This window comes from Dermacentor albipictus, chromosome 1, assembly GCF_038994185.2.
Source record: "Dermacentor albipictus isolate Rhodes 1998 colony chromosome 1, USDA_Dalb.pri_finalv2, whole genome shotgun sequence".
NCBI classification, from domain to species: Eukaryota; Metazoa; Arthropoda; class Arachnida; order Ixodida; family Ixodidae; genus Dermacentor; species Dermacentor albipictus.
The window spans coordinates 191,394,623-191,422,461 of NC_091821.1; the positions used below are offsets into that span (position 1 = coordinate 191,394,623).

The 27,839-nt window shown below is 45.1% G+C and overlaps 1 protein-coding gene across 7 annotated transcripts in view; it reads left to right on the forward strand.

Annotated features, from left to right (window-relative positions):
* LOC135897978 (uncharacterized) overlaps positions 1-18,542 on the forward strand; it is an 82,966-nt gene extending 64,424 nt beyond the window's left edge. For 5 of the 7 annotated variants that reach the window (XR_010563218.2, XR_010563220.2, XR_010563219.2 and 2 more), the window contains one exon: positions 16,242-18,542. Coding sequence is in view for 2 of the 7 variants with exons in the window: in XM_065426690.2 (XP_065282762.1) it covers positions 16,242-16,455 (214 nt within the window). In the remaining 5 variants the exon portion in view is untranslated. Of the gene's footprint in view, positions 1-11,030; positions 11,149-16,241 lie in introns of those variants that run through there. The other 2 variants (XR_010563221.2, XR_010563222.2) reach the window with 2 other exon arrangements.
* Positions 18,543-27,839: the final 9,297 nt, after the last annotated feature.

Here is a 27,839-nt window from a genome sequence, read left to right on the forward strand (position 1 = left end):
TTGACTTCTGACTAAATGGTAAAAACGTTTGAGCTCTTGATATATCTGCTCAAGCAAGACGTTCCGATTCGGCATATTTTCTTTATTCTTAAACATTTTCATGTTAGAGTTTATAGTTGATTTAATTTGTTGTCTGAAGTGGCCGCGGTAGCTAAGTATCCATGGTGCTTCGCTTCTGAGCTCGCGGGTTCAAGCCCGGCCACGGCGGCCGCAATCCGATAGGGACACAATGCAAAAACGCATTGTATGGTGGATTGGGTCGCGTTTAAAAATATCCCAGATGGTGGACAATATTCCGGCATACGTCACTACGGTCTTCCTCATAAGACATGTCCCTTAGGGGACATGTATTTTGCCCCCCCCCCCCTACCAACACGGATTTGGAAAACACTATTCCTGCGAAACACAGCTTTTGTCATTCACAGGCGATGGATGCTGACGTTATTATTGACTGCATTTTTTTAGACTTCGCCAAAGCATTCGATACTGTTTCACACGAATAACTTTTAACTAAATTAAGTAACCTCAACATTGATCCTAATATGCTTGCTTGGATCAAGTGTTTTATGCGAAGCATATTAACGTAGGTTTCGGGCCTTCGCGCGACGCCCGGCGGTGGCCACCATTGACCCTGAAGTGGGGTCACGTGACATGACGTCACGTGATGACGTCACACAGGCTGAAGATGGGGCCTCATATCGCGCCGTCGGTCGCCTCCCGGCGGTGGCCACCATTGACCTTCAAGTGACCTTCAAGTACGTCACGTGACATGACACCACGTGATGGCGTCACACCGGCTGCAGATGGGGCCTCATATCGCGCCGTCGGTCACCTCCCGGCGGTGGCCACCATTGACCCTGAAGTGAGATCACATGATGTGACGTCACGTGATGACGTCACACCAGCCGCAGGTGGGGCCTCATATCGCGCTGTCGGACGTCGCCCGGCGGAGGCCTCCACGCTTCGGTTCGCGCCGTCGCGCGCGACGCGGCGGCGGCTCCACCATCGCTGCATCACGTGATTTGTGACGTCACGCCAGGGATGAAGCGGCGCGCGCCCGCCGTCGCGTCAGTCTCTGTGCCCGTAACCGCGCCAGCGTCTTTGCGCCGGGCGTGTATGCGGTCAAGATGCCTCCAAACGCTAAGGACGCGCTAAGGTTAAGCTTAATCTTGATAAGCCTCCAATTTTTTTTTGTCTAACCGTTCCCAATTTGTTTATGCTAACGAACACTTCTCTTCCACTGGTCGAGTAACCTCCGGTGTACCGCAAGGCTCGGTTCTAGGACCATTATTTTCTTTAATTTATATTAATGAGCTCCCAGACCAAATTAAATCATCAATTAAGTTATTCGCCGATGACTGTGTTCTCAATCGTGTCATTTCTAACTCTGGCGACTGTGATACTCTTGAATAAGACATTGGCATAGTAACATCATGGTGTGCTAGATCCCAAATGAAGCTCAATTCTAATAAATGTAAGGCGATGCGTGTGTCCCATGTTGTAAGAAATACCACCCTTCCTACGTACAATATTAACAACATACCTGTAGAAAATGTATCATCATATAAATATCTTGGTACCGACATTACACACAATCTTACATGGAACATTCATATAAATTACATTTACGGTAACGCTAATGGCATGCTTGGGTTTTTACGGCGTAATTTTTCATCGGCAACTGCAGCTGTCAAGTTATTTCTGTACCAATCCTTAGTGAGGCCTAAACTTGAATATGCATGCTCCATTTTCGACCCTTCTACTCTAAAGCTAAAAAACACCGTCGAATCCATTCAAAACCGAGCTGCTCGTTTTATTCTTTCGAATTATTCTCATCATGCAAGTGTCTCATCAATGAAACTAACCCTTAACTTGCCTAACCTAGAGATACGTAGTAAATACTTTCGCCTATGCCTTTTTCACAAGATTTATTACTCTAACGAAACACTTAAGGATGAACTAATCTCCCCGCGATCATACATATCGTCACGCACGGATCATCGTTTTATGGTTGAAGTTCCAACTTGTCGCACCAATGTTCATTTTGATTGCTTTTTATCAAGAACGACGAATGACTGGAACCACCTCCCTGCCTCCATCACTGCCATTTCTGACCCCACAAACTTCAAGAATATTGTTAACGAATTGGTTTGTAATAATCACCGCTCCTCTCTGTAATGCCCCCGTGCCTTGAGAGTATGACAATAAATAAATAAATAAATAAATAAATAAATAACCAGATCGTGGCATTGGGACGTCAAACCACAGAACTTAATTTTAATTTGTTGCCTGCACGTTCCATGGGTTGGACGCGAACTTAGGGGACATGTAAACTACAGTGAAGCACGAGTGCTGCGTGAGTTGGGTGAGCAGTTTACTGATTATCTGGTGCTCAGAACACCTTATGTGGGACGAGCAGAAGGCTGCTTCGCGTGCGCTACTCATTCGAGCAGGCCGCGGCCAAGGAACACGCCTCGCGGGAGAGCTGAAGCTTAGGTGCATGCGCTGCCCGGAGAGCAGATACGTTGACGCTATAGTGGTGTCGCGATGAGCAGCCCATTGACGACGCCCGTACCAGCCCGATACGGAACGTTGTCGTGGCAATCCCCGAGAGCCGCCAGTCGCGCGTTAGGTCTATAGGCAAGCCCGTGGTCTGCCAGCTGGTGATCCAACACGTGCGAGTCGGCTCGTTTTAGTGCGGACCAGTGCGAGTACCGTATATTACGTTCACAAGCAGTGTTCGCATCGATAGTCCGTAGTACATGCGCGAGGATTTCACTCAAATGTGTTTCAGCTTTTTAAAACGAAATGTTCTTTCCCTACTCGGTGTTTCCGTTCTTGGCTCTAAAAAGAGGCCTGGGGTCAAATCAAGAAATACCTTTTTCTTTGTAAGGGCTTTTTGCCATTAGCTCTTTGTTCATAAAGTGTCATTTTATCAGTTCGTGAATAAAATATCCGTGATTACAATTCATTGGTACCTGTACTTACGAACACTCCCAGTGCAAGAACTTTTTATTACACCTGCCGTGGTTGCTTAGTGGTTTTGGCGTTGCGTTGGTAAGCACGAGGCCGCGAGATGAAATCCCGGCCACAGTGGCCGCATTTCTATCGGGGAGAAATGCTAGAACACCCATCTACTTGACGTAGGTGCACGTTACAGAACACCAGGTGGTCCAAATTTCCGGAGACCCCCACTACTGTGTGCCTCATAAATAGACCGTGAATTTGGTCCGTAAAACCCTTTAATTTAATTTTTTAAAATAAATTTTTATGAACACTAGTCAGGTTTACGTTTGCTACAAGAAATTAAATTTCAGGTTGTTTTGTTTTGCTCGCTCACGCTAAAGTCCGCGACACCGTGCAATGCGTTACTTCTTAGCTGTTGAGGGGCGCTTTGATTTGCCCGAGACATTGCGAATAGACTCACAATCCTGTATTGAAAAGTACCTCCTCGCCTTTTAGTTAACGGACGGCTTACTGACTCGTTGAACTTGACATCTGGCATCGCAGGACGCTCCTCGATAAGTATACGCCATGCGACCAGTGCAGAGGTTCTTCCCTGACTCTGAGGCGCTAAATTTATTATGGTGCAAGCAATTCTGTGCCCTAAAAATGGACCAAAATATGAAATCTGGAACGCAAGACAACGTTCCTACCGACACGAACACGAATGTCTAGCACATATATATGTATCTCACTTGTTCACTGTAAGATGAGCGGTGTACCATGCATGATTTGCTGTTAAATTATAAAGGAAAGACGATTACAAAAATTGCTTTGAACAGCACCCTCAAAGGTGGTTTTCGACTGCAAGCCTGTCCGCACTCCGAACCCACATTACGACAAGGCTCCGAATATTGCACGACAATGGTTTTTCTGATCGCAATGACACTTATACATGATACGCACATATAGAACGGAACGTCTGATTTCCGTTTCAGACCATTAAATTTAAATCCCTCTTGATGTAAACCAAAACACCGGCACTATTGTACGATCTTGCACAATAACAATAACTTCAGTGAAGTAGTGTTCACCGATACGAAGACGCCACTGCCTCCTGCGCGCTTTTGGTAATACGGTATTATTTTAATCATACTAATTTCATTCCAGCATACCTCACTGTTCAGAAATGGCAAGCATTCTAAGTCCACCTGCAAGCTTCGCGAAGCCGAATTAACAAAAAACTTGTTAATTTCCTATGGCTCTCCCGAAGTTCCTAGAACTTTCAAATTAGTGCTGTACGTTGTTCCTGCGAACTATTGTGTTCTCGCAAAGTTTGATATTAATTTGTTTGATAGTTCTTGAACAACACACTGTCCAAAATCGTATGTCAAATAAAAGGCTGGACTAATTGTACTTTAGTAATTTTTCACAACGCCCCTAAATACCTGCACACTTGCATATTTGCCCACCTATCACCCTGAACATGCGGAACATCCACTCTTAGTATAATTGCGCTCATCACTATATACTGATTTCTTTTTTCGCTGAAATCTCATCGACATCTGGAGAAAAAAATTTTCGAGCGATGTTCTCCACAGCATCTAGTCCGAATTACCTGCTTCGCTGTAAAATTACCGCGAATCACTTTCTTGAAGATGATAACCACTTTGCCAGCTCCGGCAGCTTCCTTACAACTTTCGCATCATGAGGGGCAGCCCGCGAAACAACGCGGCCGTGCAGGACAGTATCACTCAGCTTTCTACCTCGCACAGACCTGCGACTCTGGAGCAGTGGTTGGCGGACTTGTCAGCGGACACCATTATCCATGCCCTTCTGGCCCACCTTCACCTTCGGGGCCAGGATGCGAACTAGGCCACTGCACTCCGCTTCTCCCCTTCCGTCCAGTACACCAGCCCGCCCGGACTTGTGCCTTTAAGGCAACAATGGTTCTCTCGTAGCATGCAAAAACACCTCATACTGTAGCTCGTACATCTGGGATAAGCCAATTGCTATAATAGTCACAACATCGGTTGTTTCGCTTGGTACTCATGTCTCTTTGCATACATATAGGCACCCGCCGTGGTTGCTTAGTGTCTATGGTGTTGGGTTGCTGAGCTCGAAATCGCGGGTTGGAATCCCGGCCGCGGTGGCCGCATTTCGAAGGGGGCGAAATGCGAAAACAACGGTGTACTTAGATTTAGGTGAACGTTAAATAGCCGCAGGTAGTCGAAATTTTCGGAGTACTCCACTACGGCGTGTATCATAATCAGACAGCGGTTTTGGCACGTTAAACCCCATAATTTAATTTTTAATACGCTTAGGGTTCGTCATTGCTTCCACTTTAGTGTAGACTGGTTCCTATAAGGTGTCTTAGTGCGCATGCAGCAAAGCTATAAGCCTATCACGACGAAAGGAAAAAAAAAATGCCGTTCACCAGAATGCAAAACGAAGGTACAAAGCCAACCAACGCGGGTTTCTCAAATAAAACGAGTTTCCCAATCTAGGACGAATGTTTCCTTAACTGCGAAGCTTTCTGAGAAGCCAGTTTGGGCCTCCTTTGTAGCTTCGTGCTACATTCAAGTGGCTGAAAACTTTTCCTTTCATAATACTTCCTCCACCTTGCGGGATTCCGCAGAACTCATTTGCCAAAGCCTATTATGAGAAATTTCAGAATTTGCGATTTCACAGAGGGTTAACATATAGGCAGATATATGCCTGATGACTTCTGTTTTATTTGTTTTTGATGATGTTTACGAAAGAAGAATCATTTTGTACCTTGCTTCAGAGCGGTACTGCAAATTAGTATTGCAAAGGACCCGCCGTGGTTGCTTAGTGGCTATGGTGTTGGGCTGCTAAGCACGAGGCGGCGGGATCGAATCCCGGCCACGGCGGCCGCATTTCGATGGGGGCGAAATGCGAAAACACCCGTGTACTTAGATTTAGGTGCACGTTAAATAACCCCGGGTGGTAGAAATTTCAGGAGTCCCTCACTACGGCGTGCCTCATAATCAGAAAGTGGTTTTGGCACGTAAAACCCCATAATTTAGTATTGCAAAGGCCACAAACAACGGTATGAAAAGCTTAAATTTGTGTAGTAATTGCTCCATACGTAGCGGCTTTTCTGGTATTGGAGATGCGCACACGACTGTCAAGGTAGATTTAGCGTTCTTAGGCTACGAGCTGTCGCGAGGGAAAATAGCCGAGACAGTAAGACCGTGAGGTTCTTTCTGCCTGCCAAGCGGAATGTAGTTGGGTTTTGGATACTTGATGACGTGAGATGCTCTAAGCTGACTTTTAATGCATTAACCGGGAGATTGTTTACTTATAAACGACCACGGCTTCAAGAGCTCTCTCGAAATGTTGTTTTAAAAAAGAAAAATGTTTTTTTTGCAGGAATTTGGCATGCAACAAATAATTAGTTTTTCGAGATAGTGTTGCGCTCCTTTTCATTTCATAAGCTCGTTTTGTTCTGATAAATTGCGAGGAACGGTGCAGCAGCCACGGCAACATCACAGTCCATCCGAGGATTTCCTTGAAAAACAGTCAATGGTTGCGGCTCAAGCGTCATGCTATGCTTTGAAATTCACGGGTGTTGTGACTGGCTCTCCCACGTCCTTCTCGTCATCTATGTCGCTACTTTGGCTGCCAGAGTCCCCGTCGAGCTCCAACACGCCTTCATTGACAGAGTCGTCAATCTGCTCCAGCAACGCCACCATTTCGCAGTCTTTCGAAGCTCTTCACTTCTTCGCGTAATCTATGTTTGAAAGCCTGGCACAGTTCGCGCCAAAATCGATAATAGTTCCCGCGCCCAGAAAGTCGCGCGTCTGTAGACGCGCTCCTCCCCACGTACTCCCCTCTCTGCTGTCTGCTGTAGCGGTGGCCAGCCCCTTTTGTCTGCAAAACCAAAATGCCGCCGTCTCGAAAACAAGCATCTCACCAGCACTCAATATATTCCGAGACATGGCACCACATATTCTGCTTGATGAATAATATATTTCCTTTAAATAGCATTTTTGAACGCGTTGAGTCACTCGCGCCTCTGTAGACGCGCTCCCCATGGCGTTGTCAACTTGGAGGCATCGTCTATATGCAGGGTATTCCAGTTAATTTTAGCCAGAGTTAAAAAAATATGCAAATGCCAAGTAGCTGGACAGAACCAAGGTAATGTTGTTTGCCGTCACTTGGAGATACTCAGAATATTTTTTTTGCATTCCTCCAAATTAAATAACTCTTAATTAATAATTATTCAACTCCTCAAATATTATAATTAGATTAAAAGTGCCAATAAGAAAATTGTAGAGCGACATGAAAATCTCCCGATACAGCCTTCTGTTGCTCAACACGCGCTACAATATAGTGTTTTTCCGAGCGTGAAAGAAGCCCGCAAATGCAGGCAAAATTGTCACGCGACTGGCCCCTCGAAAGAGCGAAAAGAGCCAGAACAAACTGTTTCTCAACCGATGTACATTGATTCATAGAAACGAATATTTTTCATCTCGTACAGGAACTCATATTTGTAAATGGCCTCTGCGCTCACGTCATAGAGAAGGCATTCAAGCGAAGTGCACGAGCATAACAAAATCCTAGCTACGTCATGCAGTGAAGGTGCCTTCCCTACTTTTCAAACACGAGTGCCACACGGAGGCAAGAGCGATATTGATATTGACAGACCAATATATCGGCGCCAGCTTTGGGAAGCATAGTTCAGTGAACACTGCCAGCGCAGCCAAACTGCATGACTTCAAAGCAGAAACGCGATCGCCGCTATATAGTTCCAAGAATTGTTGCAGCGTCTGAAGTCATCGCAACAGAAAAAGACGGAATTTCTTGCAGCCGATGACGCGTGGCGCAGTCTTCTTGTGTTTCTTGCGCGCCATGTTCCTTACGTGAAGCCTCCAACCCCCCCCCCCCCCCCCCCCCATCTCTGACCGAGTTCTGCTACGCTTGCGATTACGACAACTCTGGGGTGTCCGAAACCTCTAACACTGGCTATAGAGATAAAAAAAAAGGAGTGACTTAACAGCGCAAGGTCAATGCCTCTGCTGGCGTCATGCAGAAAACGTAATGCCGGCTTTGTCAGTATATCGCATAAAATTACGCTAAACAAGGCCAGGCGGCACGCTCTCTTATGGCTTGTGATTGACGAAAAAACGAAAAAGAAAATTGCACATTTGTGCCAGACATTTGTGCCAGAACGACAGACTAAATTCCAACGAAACTGATTTCAAGACAAAGAGACCCAGCTGCCCGGCACGTTGCTTGTTAAAGTCTACCAGCACTTCCTTTGCTAAACGGCCGCTCCGGTTCCTGTGGAAGAATTCGCATCCGCGCCGCACCTCCCTCACTGCTTCTACGCGTCGCGCCGAACCACACTTGCTGCCCTTATGTCAGCGACGTTGAACGCACGCCTGCTTAAATTAGCGCTCTCGAATGAACACTATTGAATTTGGAACGGCACATAGAATGGTTAATTTTCAGTGTATTATTCGTATTAAGTATATTCAGTATACGTAAAATCTCAAGCATCATTTTCGAGCTCGAATTAGCACTTAGATTGCTCAGATGGAAATTAGGAACTTTTCTACGACGCTTCAAATAGGCCTAGAATATTGAACTTTCTGCAGTTTGTTCTCCTTACAACACACTCTACTTCTGTGAAGTTTCACTTTGGTCAACGTAGTACGTAAACTGGCAAGTGTTTTAGACCTACAAATATTGCGAGGGAGCCCAATTGGTTCCAATTGTGTCATTCTGTACGGCGCCTGCAAAATACCTACATCGTTAAAATTCCTGCATCGCGCTCGCTCTAAGGCCAGCTTAATTCTATACATTTTCATCTAGAAATGGCCGAAAGTTATGTAACGACGCGCTGTTGAATACACGATAATACTCCTAAGCAGGATTAAAATAAATTATACATTTTCTAAAACGCACATAAATGATCCCCGCACACTTTTCTTTTTGTCCTCACTTGCAGAACACCTCAACAAAATTTAATTGAGCTATACTAAATGGTCCTCTGAAGAAATTTTCATTGGCCACTTAGTGACGACATTCTTCACTGCATCTATAGTCTCAACGACAGTTTCATTGTAGAGGATCTGGCGTCGGATATGGATGTTGCATCACTGCGCTGCCTCGCAATCGCTCAGCGTTTTCATAACGAGACACGCGCTCTTACGAGCAAACAATAGCTCTCTCGGTCTCTCTCTTCGCCTCGGATGAATGCCGCTTGGCGTGCGTAATGCGTTCCTTAGCGTCATTTCTCGGCATGGCGAAACGGGGCACGTGACTTTCTCACTGGTCGACACAGCTCATTCATCAGAGCTCGTTCACGCGTTCAGCTTGTTTCACGCAACTCGTCCTTCATAGGCGGCGCTGACGCCTGGCCTCACACGCCTTCGGTTTGCCTCTCCAGACTTTGTGAAAACATTGACGTCGGCAAATATAACCTCAAAAAGTAATTCCACTACAGCAGTGTGATAGCCCAGGCTTTTCACAGCCGAGGCCTCAATTGTTTATACTTAAGATCCGACTGCGTCCTGCGCACTACCCATCTCGATTCCCTGTGACCGGCACCGCGGGATGGGGTGTAGTTTTCTCTGGCATAATGCCAAGGGAACCCTATTTCCCTTTTAAAAAAATAAGCCTCATTTTTCATTACAAACAAACGCAAGCATAGTGTAAGTGTGGTGGCGGTTCTTAACGGCGCAAATCTCGTGCAGCGACGTAAACGTTTCGCGATCATTTCGGGTATAAACACTCAATTTTTCATTTGTCGTTCATGCGAGCAAAATGATCTTGACTGACCTTGCTACCTGGCGTTTAACGCAGTTGTGAAGCTGTATGCCTACCCAGATTTTTCCTTTTTTGCTGTTGGTATAGAGATAGTAAAAACTTATAGTAGACTTAACTAAAAAATTATGGGGTTTTGCGCGCTAGAACCACCATCTGATATGATGCACAATGTAGTGGGGGACTCCAGATTAATTTTGACCACCTGGGGTTCCTTACAGTGCACCTCAAACTAAGTACACTGTTATTGCATTTCTCCCCCATCTAAATGCGGCTGCCGTGGAAGCATTTGATCACGCGACGTCGTGCTTAGCAGCGCCACGTCAAAGTCATTAAGCAACCATGGCGGGTCTATAGTTAACTAAAGCAGCTAAGAAATAAAAGATAGCTGAATGTTTCTATGCGTATTGCATCTAGTGTACTAAAAGGAAGTGCGCACTGCTATTCAGATAGCTTTGTAAACGCAGGACAAATAGCCCAGCATCAAAGACTACTTAGAAAACAGCAATCCCGGTGTATATACGGGAGGTCCCGTTAGAAACGAGGAACTATTGCGGTAGTCGAAAAACTACAAGCAACCAAACAAAGCAACAAGAAACAAGGAAGAAGCCAACCAAAATGATAACATGGAGAGCGAGTAAAAAGTGCCGATACAGCGCTTGATGTAGCACATGCGATCAAAATAAAATACGAAAGCGAAGGATAAGACAAAGTGAACGCGAGCCGATATAAGTCGGTCGCTTCAAAGTAACAAAATACGTAACAAGACATGTATAACAAGCATCGGATGGCGGAAATGTGCACCGCATACGCATCTGAGATAGAAAAAGATTGATTGTGTAATTGTCGAAGACAGTTTCTGACAAAGGAGCCCCTGATGCTTAACCGGTTAGTTCTTTGAGAACAGCTATAAAGCGGACGTATTACGACTAATTTCAGAAGCTTACCTATTGTAATCAAAATCCATCATTCGGTTTCACTGCTTCTTTCCTACTCAACTTTTTTTCTGTAGTGATAAATTAGGTTGCTGTTGGCTCCGAATATTTCTCCTGCTGGACCTTAGCTTAAGTCCCCTTCGCACGCTCTTTAGCACTCTATCAGGCAAATGACTGCCTCCAACAACCCTTTGTTATAGCTAACGAGCCTGCCTGTGTGCACATCGTTCTCGATTGAAACCTTAGCCTTACAGTCAGAAGTGATCTCATCCTCATGCGCGATGAAGGCGATAATAATCCCCTCAGTCACGCCCCACTATACCTTGGTGTTATTTGCATTTGTTTGTTGTGCAGGTATGCATCGGTGCTGGATGAATGCGACGTCGGGCTATGTTGCCACAGCAGCCGTGATTTTAATTGACTGCGCTCTTGCTTGCTATCTAATGCCATGATAATAAAAAAATGTTCAAAGCAAGAATAAGCGTCCGCTTTTGTGGAGCTGCCACGGGCACGGGAGTTAGCATGCAGTGTGTCTTCGTTCAATTTGCTCACCTCGCGAAGGCCCAGGGCATTTTCTTGTACGGCACTTTTCATAAGTAACGAAGTCAGGCATGCATGAACAAAGCTGCCTCTGAGTCTCTCAACTGGTCTGTATTGTAGGCTTGGAATTAACCAAGACCTCAGTCGATTTCGCAAAGCTTTTCTTTCCTAAGTGGTCTTTGCCATTGGCTGACCGCTTTCACTAATGATACTTCCAGCATCAGGGTTCGCTGAAATGCGCTCTTACGAGGATCTCTAGTGTAGACGCTTTTTGCGAATACCAGCCCTTGTCTCCGAGCGACATTTCTCAAAAAAATTAGGACCGACTTAAATGTTCGTTGTTCTCAGCTGAGGTAGTTGATAAATTACAAATGTGCACTATGTGCAGGCAAGCTGATGTAGCGCTCTGTAGTTGTTTAGGCAGGAAGTGTGGCTTTACGTTGTGCGCGCTATATGTAGCATAAAAGGCACTGAGTTCTCTCGATTTCATAAATGCTCGTGAAACGCCCTTACCATGTTGAAACTGCTGTATTATAGTCACTAGAAAGTTTTACAAATTACAGCAGGATTCACTTATTTATAGGGGTCTGAGAATATTCGAAATTTCGAATACCAATCGAATATTCTTACTATTCGATTCTTATACAATTCCAGAATTTCCTATTGAAAGCTGCAGAACACATATTTCATTCGAATACTATAAGCGGTTACGGCAGTTTTTATAGTCTGCAGGGAGAAAGGCTGATGAAAGTGGAGCCTCTTCCAAATGATTCTGCTGCAGGAGAGCCGTGATTATGTGCAGACGCACCTATTTCTGAAAAAACGCACACAAGAGATCACTTATAAACATAAATTTCCAGTCGCAAAACAAGCATGTCTCACTTTCAGCAGCCTACAAATTCGCTGTCTCTACTTATTGACAAAGCAACTTATTATTTGGCCAGTATAAGCAATTTTGGACTCCAATAAAACAATCCGCAGTGCTGTAGCATTGCACTTAGCTCCTTCAACGAGCACTACACTCTGTTTTTACGTGCCTCTGGGCCCGCGTTCTCATGAAAAAGCTCTTAGGCTAGAATTTTTCGTAAGAGCAAATGCCAGCCAATCCTGACGCTGATTACATACTACTACCGAAGGCGGCAGGACATCTGAAAAAAGCCCCTACGAAAGAAAAGCTTTGTGAATTTTGTCCCTGGTGACGTGCTGTTGCTTGGTTTCATTAATGTCGTTGTCTTGGGCACAAGATTGAACCACTATTTCTTTGTTTCTCGTTTAAAAGCTCCTTGGTGGAGCTGGAATCCTATTGTTAACAATAGCAGATGTTTCAAATAAGTTAAATAAGAATTTAGTTGACAAAAACCTCCACAAGCCTTTATATTTAACTTTGTTAAGGAATATCAAAATATTTCGTATTCTATTCGATATTCAGAGATCGTTCTAGTTGAATATTCTTACCTATTTCATTCGGAAATTTTGCTATTCGAACACCTCTAATTATTTATGATTTATAATTGCGCTACAAGGGAACTTACCAATCATCGTGAGCATGCAAATCATTAAAAACTGCTAAGTCATCGGCACGAGTAAAACAACAAATAACCGTGCTATAAATACAAGGTTTGTTCTATGGTGCTCTATTTGCAATGCCTGAACAGAGCACAGCATATAATGCAAGGCAGCCGAACTTTACGTAGTTTATTGCATGCCTGTGATGTATGCAGTAAACACGTGACATTAGTCAACATCATCTACGTACGGCGTGTGCTGGAAGCCACAACATGCAAACTAAATAAACAAAGGTGCCATGGCTGGATAGGTGACGCACCTACTGCACAAAAAATATGTTTAATCTTTTCGAACTGTTTTGTGATGGAGTGAGAGATAACAAAGCCTTTCCTGCGTGTATTCTGTGGCACGCGCAAGTACGCCACATCCTAATTTCACGTTCCCCAGACAGCGTAAGTTTGCGCTGCAGTGAAGCGACCGGAAAATTTGTTGGTTGCTTTCATTGCCCTGTTCAGCAAAGAAAAATGTTATTTTAATTTAAGCCTTTTGGGCAGAGAAGTTGAACTTTGTGAGGAACTTGTGAGGAACTTTCTTACCATTCCGGGGAGAATGAAAACACTGCGCTCTTAGTTGCCATGAGATTAATACTGCGGTACAAAACGCTCACTGAAATTCCACGCTTGATGAATGAAACGCTTTGCAGGTCATTTAATTAACAATATATAGTTTACCAACACTCTAAAAACTAGGGAAAGTATCGCATGAGTGCAGCGGCCGATTTACTCTTCAAAGTGTTGTTTTACTCTCGCAGAACGTCGAGTGGAGTGAAATGCATTGTTCACTCCGTCACCAAGGAGAGAGTAAAATGTGCTTTTCACTCTGCCCTTCTGAGAGAGATAGTAGAACGCCCGTAACCTAGAGTAATTTTCTGCTTCAACTGTACGAGGCTGACCCCGAACATGGCGATGTATCACTCACGCACGCTGAGCAAAGAACACACCATTCTGCTATTAAGAGAGCAGGCAGCCACAATTCAAAGGAACGCGGAGCGAGCGCTCTACTTTTTCACTCGGAGCTGCTCCACCGCGCGCGCGCTCAACATCGCGGAACAGCACAGCACCGGAGCAACAAGATCCGTCCAGCGAGCAGCAACGAAGGCCATCCAGGTAAACCATGTGTCAGCCATCTCGCTCGCCCCGAAAATACGACAGTTGTTCGTCATTCGTTGGATATAACAAGAAATCTTCCACAGTTAGTGAATTCCAACATACGTGCACATTCTGCGTACATGACATGCTACGCCAGGAAGTCGTCGCGGCGCTTAGCCGACGCGATTGACAACAGACTAGGCAAGCGCGCTTTGTCTCTCGATGTCAATCGAAAAAGCCAGTCGTCGCGATAACTGCACGGGATTTTATCACTTGCCGCTATCCGTAAGAGCTTTGAAAATCGCAAACGCTGCCAGAACCATGGTATATGTTCAATAAGAGGTGAGGTGAGAGGACGCTTAAAATGGTTTTTTCACCAGCCCATGATTCCGAGCCTATGCGGAGCGGACTTATCGTCTGTTTTGTGTGTTTCAATTTATTCAGTTTGGCAGTCCACTGTGTACAGAATACTGTTGAAATGAGTCACATAACAGAAGGCGTCATTTTGCTGGTGGCATGCTTTCGTTATAAATTAGCCACATGCATGACGGTGTCTCGTCCATGAGTATTCTGCGACCACTGAAGTTACGTGCAGCACCAGTGATAGAAACTTTGCCGCAGCCATTCAGCTGCATGCTGCAAAAGGTCAAGTGCGTGCGTTATCTTGAACTTACTGAAAACTCACGAGGAATTCATGTTTTACGCTGAATAAAGTATAAACCCCATATAAGCGATTTTGCGCGCGAAAGCTGCAAGCGATGCGATGAAGATGGCTGTCGCGTTAGCCCGTCGCCTACAAGTCGTACTCTGTGCGAGTGACGATTTTGAGCGACGTCTCCCCGGTGTTGCCGGTATGAGGGCTGCAAATATGCGTCGAATGTAGCGTGATGCGTGCTTTAGTAATTTAAGTTGATGTATTTTACTGTAAAAAGTAGCATAAAATATTTCCGAAGGTCTTGTAGTAGGTTCTTATCCTTGCACATATAAAATTCAATCGTTTGCTCGTTCCGCGCGACAGTCGGTAGTATTTGAGCGATGTACTGTACATCCAGTTCCGGCTTCGCGCTATTGGCTAGTTGCTCATAGCATTTCCGGGAGACGAGCTGCCATTTCTAGATTTCCAGAACCGAGCGATCTGTTCAAGCGACGGCCGTTTGGTCGCTCGAAGCCGTCGCTCGGCGCCGTCGTGCACTAAATCACTCTTATGGTGTTTAGCCCTAAGACAACTGTTTTTGCTCATGTATTGAAATGGTGTGATTATATGTCTGATTTTATGTCTCCTGTTGCGGTTTTCGAGCACGGTGCGAGTCTGAAAGGGTGCTTATGTCGATGAACGCGGTGAATTGTCAAGCAGCGAGTTATGCATAGGCATCGAATATAACGGCTGCTGTGTGGAATTACAATTGCAAGGGCACTTTGCTTATTGTTTTGGACATGCCTGTGCATTTGCTAATATGAGTTGGCGTTTCAGAGTTATGTCATATGAGCATCTAAATCACCCTTCCTCTGGGGGTTACAAGCGTAATGTGTGCATCTTCCTACTGCATGGCAGATCAAAATGTGTTTATCGCTTTAATAGCTTTAGTGGAGAAATAAAGAATCAAAGTAGAACGTTGCTTTAATTCCGTGTGTCTAGTTGTCTGTCATACACAAAACAAATAGTTGGTCTAATAAACTAATTACTGCAGTTGAACTGCAACGTTTACATGCCTTCACTAATGTAGAATGCTAGATTTCAAACTGCAGCAGCCATCGAGTCTGTCAAAAATAAACTCCATTGCGCACCTCATGAATGAAAATAAGTTCATGCCTTTTAGTACGCTTAGATGCAGGCGGCAGTGAACTTTCTTGTTATTATTGAAATGTGGGTAAGCTTGCCATAACAAGCCTTGTTGCCCTTTCTTATAGGCACCTCCTGACATATCCATTGAACTGGAGGACGATATTTTCATCCCTACTGAGCATCATGTATGCAGATATGATCCTCAAATTAAGGCTTGAGCAGGGGCACAACTACAGTTAGAGCGGGGGGGCGCACTGGGCACGTGCTTTCGATGTGTCACAAGTGGTGTTTGCGACACACGAGACTAATGACAAACTTATGACATCTGACAATGACCAATATTCTATTTATAAGCGGGAGCATTTTAACATTGTTGCTAAACGAGGATCAACTGCCGGTTATTTCTTTTTGTTTAAATCAAAAAATTGAAGTTAGTTAAGCAGTTGACAGTTACAGTAATTTAGATGCTTCGCATGCATTTCAGTTGGAAGAATAAGAGCTAAGACTTTCTTTTAGTGCCATGACCTTCACTGTCTTGATGTTTTGCACCATCTCCTCGTGTTGACTTTTGCACACGATATTTTTCAGGCACCCGCTTTTTATAACGCAGGAGGGCAGCTACAAGGACACAAAGATGTCAAAGAGCCAGTGCAGCGCGACTTCCCGTAGTGCACAGGAGCGCATGCCAAAGAATCAAGAGACATTGCCATGCAATTTGGACAAGAAAACTAGAATGTGGGTATATTGGGTGTGCCATTTGACTAAATGTCAACAAAATCAAAATACAGTATGTCACACCTAGATGGAAATTCTCACGTGTTTAGGCAGTCATCATAACATGGCGTATTTATGTAATGTTTCTGATGGGAAAGTCAAAATCAAGCATGCCCTCTGGAGACAAACACATAGGAGCAAGTGTCATTGAAAAGTTACAAATGTGTAAAAAAAAACCTGATTAGTTTTGTGAGAGGTGTCTGCTTTTTAACTTGCCTCTCAACAGATATAACCATGGCATAAAAAAATTTGTGGTACAATGAAATTGCATATTTGCTTAGTGACATGATACATACTTGCAATCAGCACGTCGCCTGTGTTCTCTGTAAAAAGCAACAGCTCATGCTTGGTTAGGTGTTTACATGCATTTAACGTTTAACAGCTTACATTTAACAGCACGTGAGTGCAAGGGTGCAAATACAGACTACTGTGATTCTGTATTTTAAATGCTGACAGGAAGCAGAGAGATATTCATGGCCTCGCTTTTATATATTTTTACACCTAATTTTAGAAGTATGGCGGCCTTCTAGGTTTCAGAAAGGGGAAGCATTGGGGGAAGAGAATCCTATGTTTCAGAAGTCATTATCGTTTACGTGCGTGCTCACGAAACCAGTTCACTAAAACCACTCGTGCCCCCCCCCCCCCCCCCCGAAGCGAAAGCAAGGAGCAATTAAGGTCTAATAATGTGTACACCGCTGTGCAAATATGACGTCTTAGAAGCCGGAGAGCCACTTGGAATTGAAAATTATTTTTAAAATGTAAAATTGTGCTTTCTCCTGTGAAATAGTCATATGATAGCCTCAGGCAGGTATTTGATATTTTGATTAGGGTGACTCAATCTACTTGGCAACCAAGTATGCTAGTGGAGGTAGAAATGCGTTCAATGTAAAGAACTGAGAGCATCTGAGTAGAACATTTGTTCATCAATTGGCGGATGTGTACATATAGTGTTAAGTAAAATGCCCTAAGTTTCATGGCTTCTGTAGACATTTTTGTAAGGCAAAATAAAATTTAAGCATTTTTTTGCACATGGTAAATTTCTGCACTTAAGATAAAGTGCACAGTGAGGTGATGTATTATATTTTCAGACACATATGTACTTGTTTTGAGACGAACATTCTGTGAAATGCGATAATTTTTCTTACTGTTGCGCATCTTAACCATTTCATCATCAGCCATTCCAATCAAAAATGCGTATGCATTGGTGAATGCGACGCCCAAACGTAAGGCAGCACAGCACTGCTTCCTCATTTCGCGGAAGACCTGATAACAGCCGCAGTTGCTTAGAGGGATCGAGGGAATGCAATTGATGTTGAGTGAATTCAGGTGTGTGCCACTTCTCCAATGTCATAGAGTGCGCTATATGTGTGAGAAAGTGCAACGTATAAATCTCAACAGCACCAGGAAACTGCTTTCGTGAGGAAGCCAACGAAATAGGAAATATGATACGCCTCTGTACCGCTTTGAGACCGGGCAGGACATGGCTGCAAAACCACGACAAGACACACTTAGGAACAATGGGGTGCAGACCATAGATGAATACCTTTATGTGAAATATAAGCAAAGCTAGCTATACCTGCGGCCTCACATGAGAATATACAACTCATTTCTAAATGCATTGTACTCAGTCAGGAACATCCATACGCTGTACAGGACGTTATCAAATGAGATGCCATCTTAGAATATGGCACACAAAAAAGTTGCTTGCGCAATTTATCTACATTACCAGCCGCATGCATAGCAGTTCATCTGTTAACCTCTGCCATATAAGTGCACGCGTTTTGTGCCAGAAATGCGTTTGCTGGCCAGTAATGTGGCGCATATTTCTCTTCGATCATAGTGTCAATATTTTGTGAGTTTGCACACGTTTTTTCTTTGTCTAACTTTCCATTGTATACTTTATTTTCGAGAAGAAGGAGCGAATTGAAATTACAGGATATTTCTACACTGTAATACTGATGAAACTTTGGAGAATATACTTATGTTTTATTACTAGATGTGTTCTAAAGTTCATGGACATCATTGTAATGTGATTTTATGTGTTTGTCAGTATGTTTCTCAAATTATTATTCAGTTTGTCTTGTGACTGATCAATAAAGATTTTGACCTTTTAAGAAAGAAAATGTTTCATTTGAGTAACTCCGCGACTACAGATTACATCCCATTCACCAAGCATAAGTGCAGCAGCTCCTCATCAAGGAATCAAATATTCCCCACATGTAAGTATTGCGAATCTCTTCTAACGTGACAATCGATCTACATCGTGCTTTCACACTATTGGGAATAGTACTAGCACACTGTTCTGAAGGCGTACAGGCACTCTGTTTAGGGGAGTAGGAATACTTGGCTTGGAGGAGTAGAAGCACTCGGTCTGGGGGAGTATTATTATCCCTGTGGGGAGAGTATTAGCACTGTGTGGAAGAGAACTAGCACTCCCTTGCGGTAGAGTAACAAAACTCTGTCATGAGGAGTTGTCCTACTCTCTCTCAAAGAGCGTCAATCTACTCTCGAAAAGAGAGTGAAATATGGGACAAGCAGATAGTCCGTCAAGAGAGTGCCCGGGACTCTCTTTGTTTTTAGAGTGAACCTTGTTCACATGGCTGAAAATCGCTCATACATATACGGTCTTTGTAATTCCGATCTACCACGTAGCGACACACCGCTCGAACGACCAACAGTGCTCGTCGCTCTTGCGAATCCGTTTCGTCCCACTACACATTTGCGTCAGGCACTCGTAGAAAGCTTGCCGTTCCTTGCGCTCTTCATTCATTTCTCAACAAAATGGAAGTGAAAAACACTGTCCGTGTGAGAGGTTTCGATATCTGACAGAGACGCTCAGCGAAGAGAAAGACGAAAACTCGTAGTTTCGCCCGAAAGGCGAAGCATCGATTGCGATAGCAATTTAGTGGACTAGCAAGCAGCCGCAGGTTGCTTTGTTTCCTGTTTCGTTAGGTCTCATTCATTATCGCCGCTATAAACCGGTGCGCAATGATCTCGTAAACAGTGCGACTCGGCAGCTTGTTCGTAACATCAGCCAACAGCTCCGCCATCGTCTTGTCACTTTGTCGGGGTCACCAAGTTAGCCATTGAGTAGCGCTGATTCTTTGAAACCTCTTTTGAGAGCGATGCTGTCGCGCGCGCGAGACGCGCAGGTCCACCTTCATTGCGCATTCTTCGGCGCGTTCTCTGCCGCAACTTTGAGACACGGAAAAAAGTAACCGGGGAAAGTGTAACGATCTGCAAACTATGAACATGACCTTTCAGAATGCGATGCTAAATTTGGCGTTCTAAATTAAGCAATAATGTCACTAATTGTTTGTTCAGTCAGTTAAGTTTGACTAATAAGCTAACCAATGATAACAGAAAAATTTACAGCGTGCACAAGGTGACTGCTAACAAATAAGCGTTGGACCCGTCATATTATCTCATAGCGCTTTTTTTAAAACAGTTTCGTCCGAGTTAGCTGAGACACATGGTATATAAGGGAACTTATGTGTCTCCTGGTTTCATTTCTTTTAAAATTATAGTTTGCTTTCATTTACTGTTCAGTTTTTTTTTTATATTGCGGGATGGGGAAATGAACATTTTGCCCTACAAGCTTTGTCCGTTTGTGATAGGAGGATGTGGGCCCAGGCCTCAAGCACACAGGGATGGAACAATGAACACAGAGAGGCTTTAATGACACGGGGACGGGACTAAGATAACGTACACGATAACACACACACAGTTCCTTTCATAAATGTCTGTCGCGTAAGTATCGTCGCGCTCAGCGTCAATGTAGGAAGGCGTCCGATAGTGCGTCGGTCTCACACACTCACGGCACGAAGAGGCGCAGAGATGAATCTCGAGCGGCGAGTGGCGCAGGTGCTGGAGGCCGGGGCGGGTGCCCGGCACACGACGAGCCACTCGCGCGACAGCAGGGTCGGGACGTCGGCCCGCCACAGGGTAGACCGTTCGGAAGGCTTAGCTGCACCGGAACATGCCGGTGTCGGATGCTCGCCCAGCAGTGGAGCAGGCCGGTTGAAGACCAAGGACAGCCCGGCCTGTTCTGCCAGCACACCCAGGAACACCGGCCTTGGGTAGATGACTGCTCGGCTCGTTCGGAAGGCCAGCCCAGGCAGCTCAGGCAGATCGCATGGCTGCCGTCTCCGCCCAGACACCGGCTCTTCTCTTCTTCTTCGTCCGTCGCCGCCGCACAGCAATCACGCGCATTCGGCCGCGACATTCAAATAGTCCAAACTCCTATCACATTTCCCCCCAAGTTCAAGAAGTCGAGGAGGGTAGCACTACGGAGTATCACAAGTCACACAGTTCAATCTATTACTCTCATGACACATTAGTCCAAGTTCGTACTATTCTACTTAGATAGTCTGCACCAACGTTACCACATTCACGAATATACCCCACATGAAAGTCATAGTCCATAAGGAGTAAACTCCAACGTAGTACGCACCTGTACACGTGCTTCGCCGAATGGAGGTATGGCCCTTGTTGGTGGTCGGACTGCACGATGAACAGTTTACCGTAAAGGTACACATGAAATTTATGTACAGCCCACACTATGGCCAGGCACTCCCTCTCAATTGTGGAGTAGGCAGCTTCACGTGGCAAAAGCTTCCGGCTAGCGTAGGACACGGGATGCAAACGCCCGTCGGGTTCTTGCAAAAGAACTGCTCCGAGGCTTCTCTACTTCAGCTTTGAGTCGCTGATCCATAGTCAGTTGGTTGGAAATGGCGATGTCCTTTGATGTCTGTGTTCCGACGAGTGATGGGTAAAGCGGTGTTGTCTCTCCAAGCTCTAGACCTGTCTCGTCATCTGTACTCAGTGGGGCGCGTCCGACTAAATGGCGCGGCACCTTTCGTTGACAGACGTCGCACGATTTAACAAACCGTTTCGTCTCCGACTGGACCCTTGGCCAGTAAAATTCAGCAACAATTCGATCCACCGTTCTCGTCACACCCCGGTGACCGGCGAGGATCCCTTCATGAGCCAACTTCATCACCATCTCCCTGAGGTCTTTTGGCACCACTAGCTGGTCTAGTATTTTCCCACCTGACACTGTGTGCTTCCTGTATAAAATGCCATCCTTTAAGTAATATTCGCTTGCGCGGCCATCTGCGACCATCATCTTGCCGACCTTTTCAAAGCATCTCTTCAGAGACCCATCGTTCCTCTGTAAAGCTTTTAGTTTGCCTTGCTCTATCCCAGTGACTGCGAGTTGCGGGACAGGCAGTGTAGGCAGGGACCGTATCTTCGTTTCTTTTGTCACAGCAACGAGCTCGGTACCAGATTCGTAGTCTTCTTTATGTCTCAAGGATCCGGCTGCGTTTTTAGCTGCTGTGGTCAACGTTTGGCCCTCTACGTCTGGTAGCTCTGTTTGAGCGGTGGATGACATCCTGTTGGCTGGGTAACTCATGTTGTCGCTGTTATGTTTCAGCGGAGACCATGAATTGGTCGGGTCATCAGGTGCACGGGCACCTTCAATGTTTCCCAGTACCACATCATACAGGGGATCTTGCATACATTTAACTCGCGCGACGCTGGTAAAGAACGGACTGTCTAAGTACACTATGGCTTCCGGTAAGTAGTGGATTGTACGGTCCAGCAAGAACACTGGACTTTTTGTTCCTGTCATTTTGTCCTCAGGTACCAAAGAAAGTCGCACGACCACGGTATTGCAGCCAGTGTCTCGTAAGACAGACACCGGTTGTGATTCGAGAAAGCCTCTTCTCACTGGCAGATTTCCACTGTCACATCTGGGACCTTGTCGCATTAACGTCATGTTGACTATTGGGACCGTTTCGCCACCTTGAAGCACTACGTATCCCCCATCCTCTTCTGTCGGCTTTCCGGCTTGCGACGGAGCCAGAATACACGAAGCTTCTCCTTGATTTTTCTTTCTTGAGGTTTCACCTCCTTGTCCCTTTCTGCCGGACCATGCGCGACCTGTAGAGTTCTCTTTAGTCCGGGACCAGCACTCCGAAGCTCGATGTCCCGCTTTATCACAAAGGAAGCACCGATTAGTTGCACGTGGCATCGCTGTTGGAGGTTCAGTCTTGCGAGCAGAGTCTAACACGACCTCCTTGGATAACTTTTCTCTACCTAGATTGGTCAAGTTTTCTGCCTCTATAAACCAATCGGCATTCTTTGACAACATAGCGAGCGTCTTACAGTTTCTTTCTTTCAGGAACACTCGCAGTGACGCAGAACATCTTCTCAAAAACTGTTCAGCAATCATGGTGTCCCTGAGGGAGTCGAAGGTCCTCTCAATATGGGACATTTCAAGCCAGTGGTCAAAGTAGCCCGATATTCTACCTGCATATTGTAGGCCAGTCTCATTGTCTTCGGGCCTTGCGTTTCGAAACTTTTCTCGGTATCCCTCAGCAGTGCACCGAAAGCGCTGAAGGAGAGTAGCCTTCAGCTGGTCGTAGTCTAGGGCTGCATTAGAATCAAGCCGTCCTATGACCGTCAACGCTTCTCCTGTCAGGCAGAGGCTGAGGGAGAGCGCCCATTTTGCGCGGGGCCATTCCTGACTTGTTGCCACTCGCTCAAAACGTTGCAAGTAAGCGTCTAAATCATCCCGGGCTTCGTTAAAGGGCGGGATCAACTTATGAGGACTGAATAGCTCAGGAGCCGCCCTGGTAACCGACTGTTCCGTAGTGCTGTCTCTCTGCGCGCTTTGTACGCTAGTAGTCTTTTCCTGGAGCTCGATCTTGAGCTTTAGCACTCGTTCTTCCGCTTCTATATAGTCGTAGACGCTCTTGTTCTGCCTGCGCTTCGGCCTCTAGCGCCTGCGCTTTCGCGTCTTCCCGATGTTGGGCGCGCTGGTCGCGTTCCCTCACGATTTCTGTATCAATCCAACGCTTTATCTCCGCTCCTGTCATTCCTAGCTCTTTCCCTATGGCGTACAACCTCTCGATCTCCATCGCTCCTCCTGTGCGTTTGAATATCCTGGCAGGCTCGCCAAAATTTGTGATAGGAGGATGTGGGCCCAGGCCTCAAGCACACAGGGATGGAACAATGAACACAGAGAGGCTTTAATGACACGGGGACGGGACTAAGATAACGTACACGATAACACACACACAGTTCCTTTCATAAATGTCTGTCGCGTAAGTATCGTCGCGCTCAGCGTCAATGTAGGAAGGCGTCCGATAGTGCGTCGGTCTCACACACTCACGGCACGAAGAGGCGCAGAGATGAATCTCGAGCGGCGAGTGGCGCAGGTGCTGGAGGCCGGGGCGGGTGCCCGGCACACGACGAGCCACTCGCGCGACAGCAGGGTCGGGACGTCGGCCCGCCACAGGGTAGACCGTTCGGAAGGCTTAGCTGCACCGGAACATGCCGGTGTCGGATGCTCGCCCAGCAGTGGAGCAGGCCGGTTGCAGACCAAGGACAGCCCGGCCTGTTCTGCCAGCACACCCAGGAACACCGGCCTTGGGTAGATGACTGCTCGGCTCGTTCGGAAGGCCAGCCCAGGCAGCTCAGGCAGATCGCATGGCTGCCGTCTCCGCCCAGACACCGGCTCTTCTCTTCTTCTTCGTCCGTCGCCGCCACACAGCAATCACGCGCATTCGGCCGCGACATTCAAATAGTCCAAACTCCTATCACACCGTTTAAGCACTTTTGTAGGTTGCTGGCCAGTACTGCAGCTATCCAGCCACTGTATTGTGAGAGACGCACCGCCGGATTGAAGCTGACTTTTCGTTTCCTTCAAACGTCTGGAATTGCTAGTGGCTGAATTTATTTGTCAGCTCGTTTTCGGCGTTCATCATTCAGTATATGTGCGTCACTAGACTTTTAACGTATAGTTTAATAATATGTGCAAGTCTTTCCTTATATGTGCTTGTTTTTCATTCCTTTACATTGTAGCTGATTTGGCCAATAATATTGCGCTGCTGCTTATTTTTTTTTCTGCTGTATGAAGTGCCCTTTGCTTTGCTGAACTTGATGCAGCTTTCTCACTGCTTGTAAAAGAATAGTCACGGAAAGCTCGTCTCAGAAATGGCGAGTGCTGCGATGTCCAATTTTAAAGGAATGTGCTTGGCTGTGCAGTCCTAAAGTATATGTCACAGTGCTCATTCCAGGCTCCTAGAATCTCTATGTCAAAATTCTCAAAGGCAGCCTCATAAACGTAAATGTAGCAGGTAGCATTTTAGGCGTTTGACGTACGTACAGTGGACTCGGGAGCCTGGAATTAGCGCTGTTTCGTACGTCGGCATAACTACAATCATTTAGAGTGGGATGTCGCTGGAATTCTTGTTTCTCAAAACAAGCTTGAAATTAATGTTGTTTTAGAGCGAATAGCTTTCCTTGGCTATTTCGGCCGTTTTCATCGGTGGTGGTCGATGGTCCATGGACGGACTCGGTGAGCAAAACGTTCGTTCTCTCACTCTCTCTCTCTCTCGTCCGCTTGCTCGTTCATTCGGTCGCTCGTTCACTCCGACTATTTGCTTACATTTACAATCATCATGAATGATTTCTGCACAATTTCGAATAGCAGGGACGAAATGCCTCAACCAGTTGCAATAGATTACAATCAGCGCTATTGCAGCTACTCTAACCGCTGCACTAGAACAACAACAACAACAACAGCAACAAAATCAGCAGTACTGCAGTTCCTATTTTTCCACAGAGTAGTGTTGAAAGTGCTCTAGTGCTAACATCCCCTCCAGAAGAAGCAGAGTTAGAATACACGGAGTTTCTAAGAGATGCGCATATGTGACATGCATCTACTCCACTGACGGAGTCACGTTTACAACTTTAATACATGCTTTGTCTCTAGAGTTTAGGATAAAGGAATGAAAGTCTCTTTCTCGAAACGGGGTTTGGCTAGAGCACCGACGCAATTATTGTAGCTGTTTATGTCGTCATCCACATTTGATAATGGGAAGGTTTATGAATAGTGTACCAAAAGTTATGGGACGCTACCAACCGTGTGTTCAAAAGAAAGCAAAGAGAGTACAAAAGAACCTAAGCGAAGTTTCTGTTTTCACGCTAAGCCGCCTTTACTACGCTGTTTCTAATAACCCATAATACGGGCTGTCGCCCAACTTGCGTGACGTAATGACCTTCACTAAATGAAAGAATGAAAGCTTGCTTTTAATTCGTACCAGTCAGTTAGGGAATGTACTCAATACAAAAAGCTACATAGAGTAACCGGAGCGCAAATGCCTTGTGTAGTCTAGGTCGCGTTGCTTTATCTATTAATGAAGGCGACAGTTTAACCACCTAAAGTGTCGCCCCCTTTAGGAGGTCTGAACTACTCGCAAAAAATATTCCAAGGTGAATTTCAAGAATATTTTCTGTTATTAGCTCTGCAATAAACACAAAATTGGTTACAACGTGCTATAGATGCAACACAGCAGATTTGTCAATAGGACATATGTGTCCATACGTATATATGTTGCGTGTACCAAATATAGAGACTGTGCTTGTTATTGGTCCATGTAATTCAGCACTAACTAAATTATGGGGTTTTACGTCCGAAAACCACTTTTTGATTATGAGGCACGACTTAGTGGAGGACTCCGGAAACTTCGACCCCCTGGGGTGCTTTAAAGTGCACCTAAATCTAGGTACACGGATGTTTTCGCATTTCGACCCCATCGAAATGAGGCCGCCGTGGCCGAGATTCGATCCCGCGACCTTGCGCTCATCATCCTAACACCATAGACAATAAGTAACCACGGCGGCTAATTCAGCACTCATTGGAGTGACCGACAATGCTACATATGCGATGCCTAATGCTCAAACGAAGTGTCAATGTTTTTCAATATTATTTTTCACGTGCGTGAGAGAGTTTATTATGAAGGCAAACTTTACATTGTCGGAAATGAAGGCGGGAAAACAAATATCCATTAAGTTTGAGACCCCTGGAGACTTTATATTTATTAATATGAAATTGAAAGAGAGGCCAGCGCCGGCAAAGGCGCCGGCCACTCCTGTTCGCAGCGCAAGCAAAAACAAAACTCTGTTACATCTGAAATATGTTTATGGCTGTAATCCTGAGTGTATATCTATATTTTACTATAACCGCGACTTATATACATTGTGCTTTTCTTCTTTTATTGTTATTATGGTTTGTCACCAACTGTAAATCTTTTCTTGACGTTTCGCTTGCCCACCTAACTCAATGCCCCGCATAGGGGCCTGTAAAGTACTATAACTAAATAAATAAATAAATAAATAAATAAATCCCAAGGAAACTGAAAACCACTGGAGACAGTCAAATAGCACAAACGTTTGCGAAGTTCCGGGCCCACTTTAAGGAAGGCTCAAAAGAGAGTGAAAGGATCATTAAGAGACCCTTACAGTTCCGTAAAAAGTGAAAGTGCGCAAAACATACACACAAGTTGACTATTGCAAGCGGATGACCTATGTACGCATATCTACATTACGAGACATATAACAAGACATAAGAAAATGAGACGTGAGCTAGACATACACCACCTGTAGTATTACAAGGAAAATGTAATAGTGGGGTCAGCCACGAACGTTTAATGTAAGCCTAATATTCTTGTTTGTTTTTCTAAAAAATGTTATGAAAAGCCACAAATGCTCCTTTCTTTATCCCGTTGTTGGCCGTGGACTAAGTACTTTTTCAAGAGTGAACAGTCTATAACAACATTTCATGAGCCGTTAGTTTTCGCCTCGCGGTATCGTGTCGTAGGCACTCGCGAATGAAGTATTGTGCATCTTTGTCAGCGTGTCAACGACCTCTATTGAAATGTTCCGTATGCCACTCCAATAATTCCCTGTGTTTCCGAATAATTCTTACCGAATCTCTATGGATTCCGCATAAATTCCCCAAGATTTACATAAGAACGATATGGAATTATTGGAATGAATACGGATGTTTCAACAGGATGGCACTGCGGACTAACAACGCATTGAACCCGCGAGACAGATTACGCGAATGCTCGTGCATCCACATTGCATCTCCATCAGCTCTGCGTCTAGCACTGCTCGTGCCTCCCCCCATCATGTGCTAAAACATTAATGGTAAAATATTGTGTGTAATGTTAAAATTATTTAATTTCTTGTCACCTTTTTTTGATTTCTCAGACGCGACATAATACATGAGCTGATAATTATCTACTACCATTGTCTTTTTCTGGGCGCATTTGTCTGAATTGTAGGTTGTTAGGTAACCCATAACGGCCAGAAATAAATTAGCGGTAAAGACGCCACAGAAACAACAGCACTACACAATATTAAAATTAAGCATTTATTACAGGATAATGACCTAAATCTTGTGTGTGGTAAGACATAAATGGGGAGGGGATCCATCAAAAATTGCGAATGCCATACTAAACATTTATATGTCTTCTATTTCATAATATTCTTATACGCACTAATAGTGTTATTTTGCAGAAATATATAAGTATAGCATATCGAAGACTTCAGCGC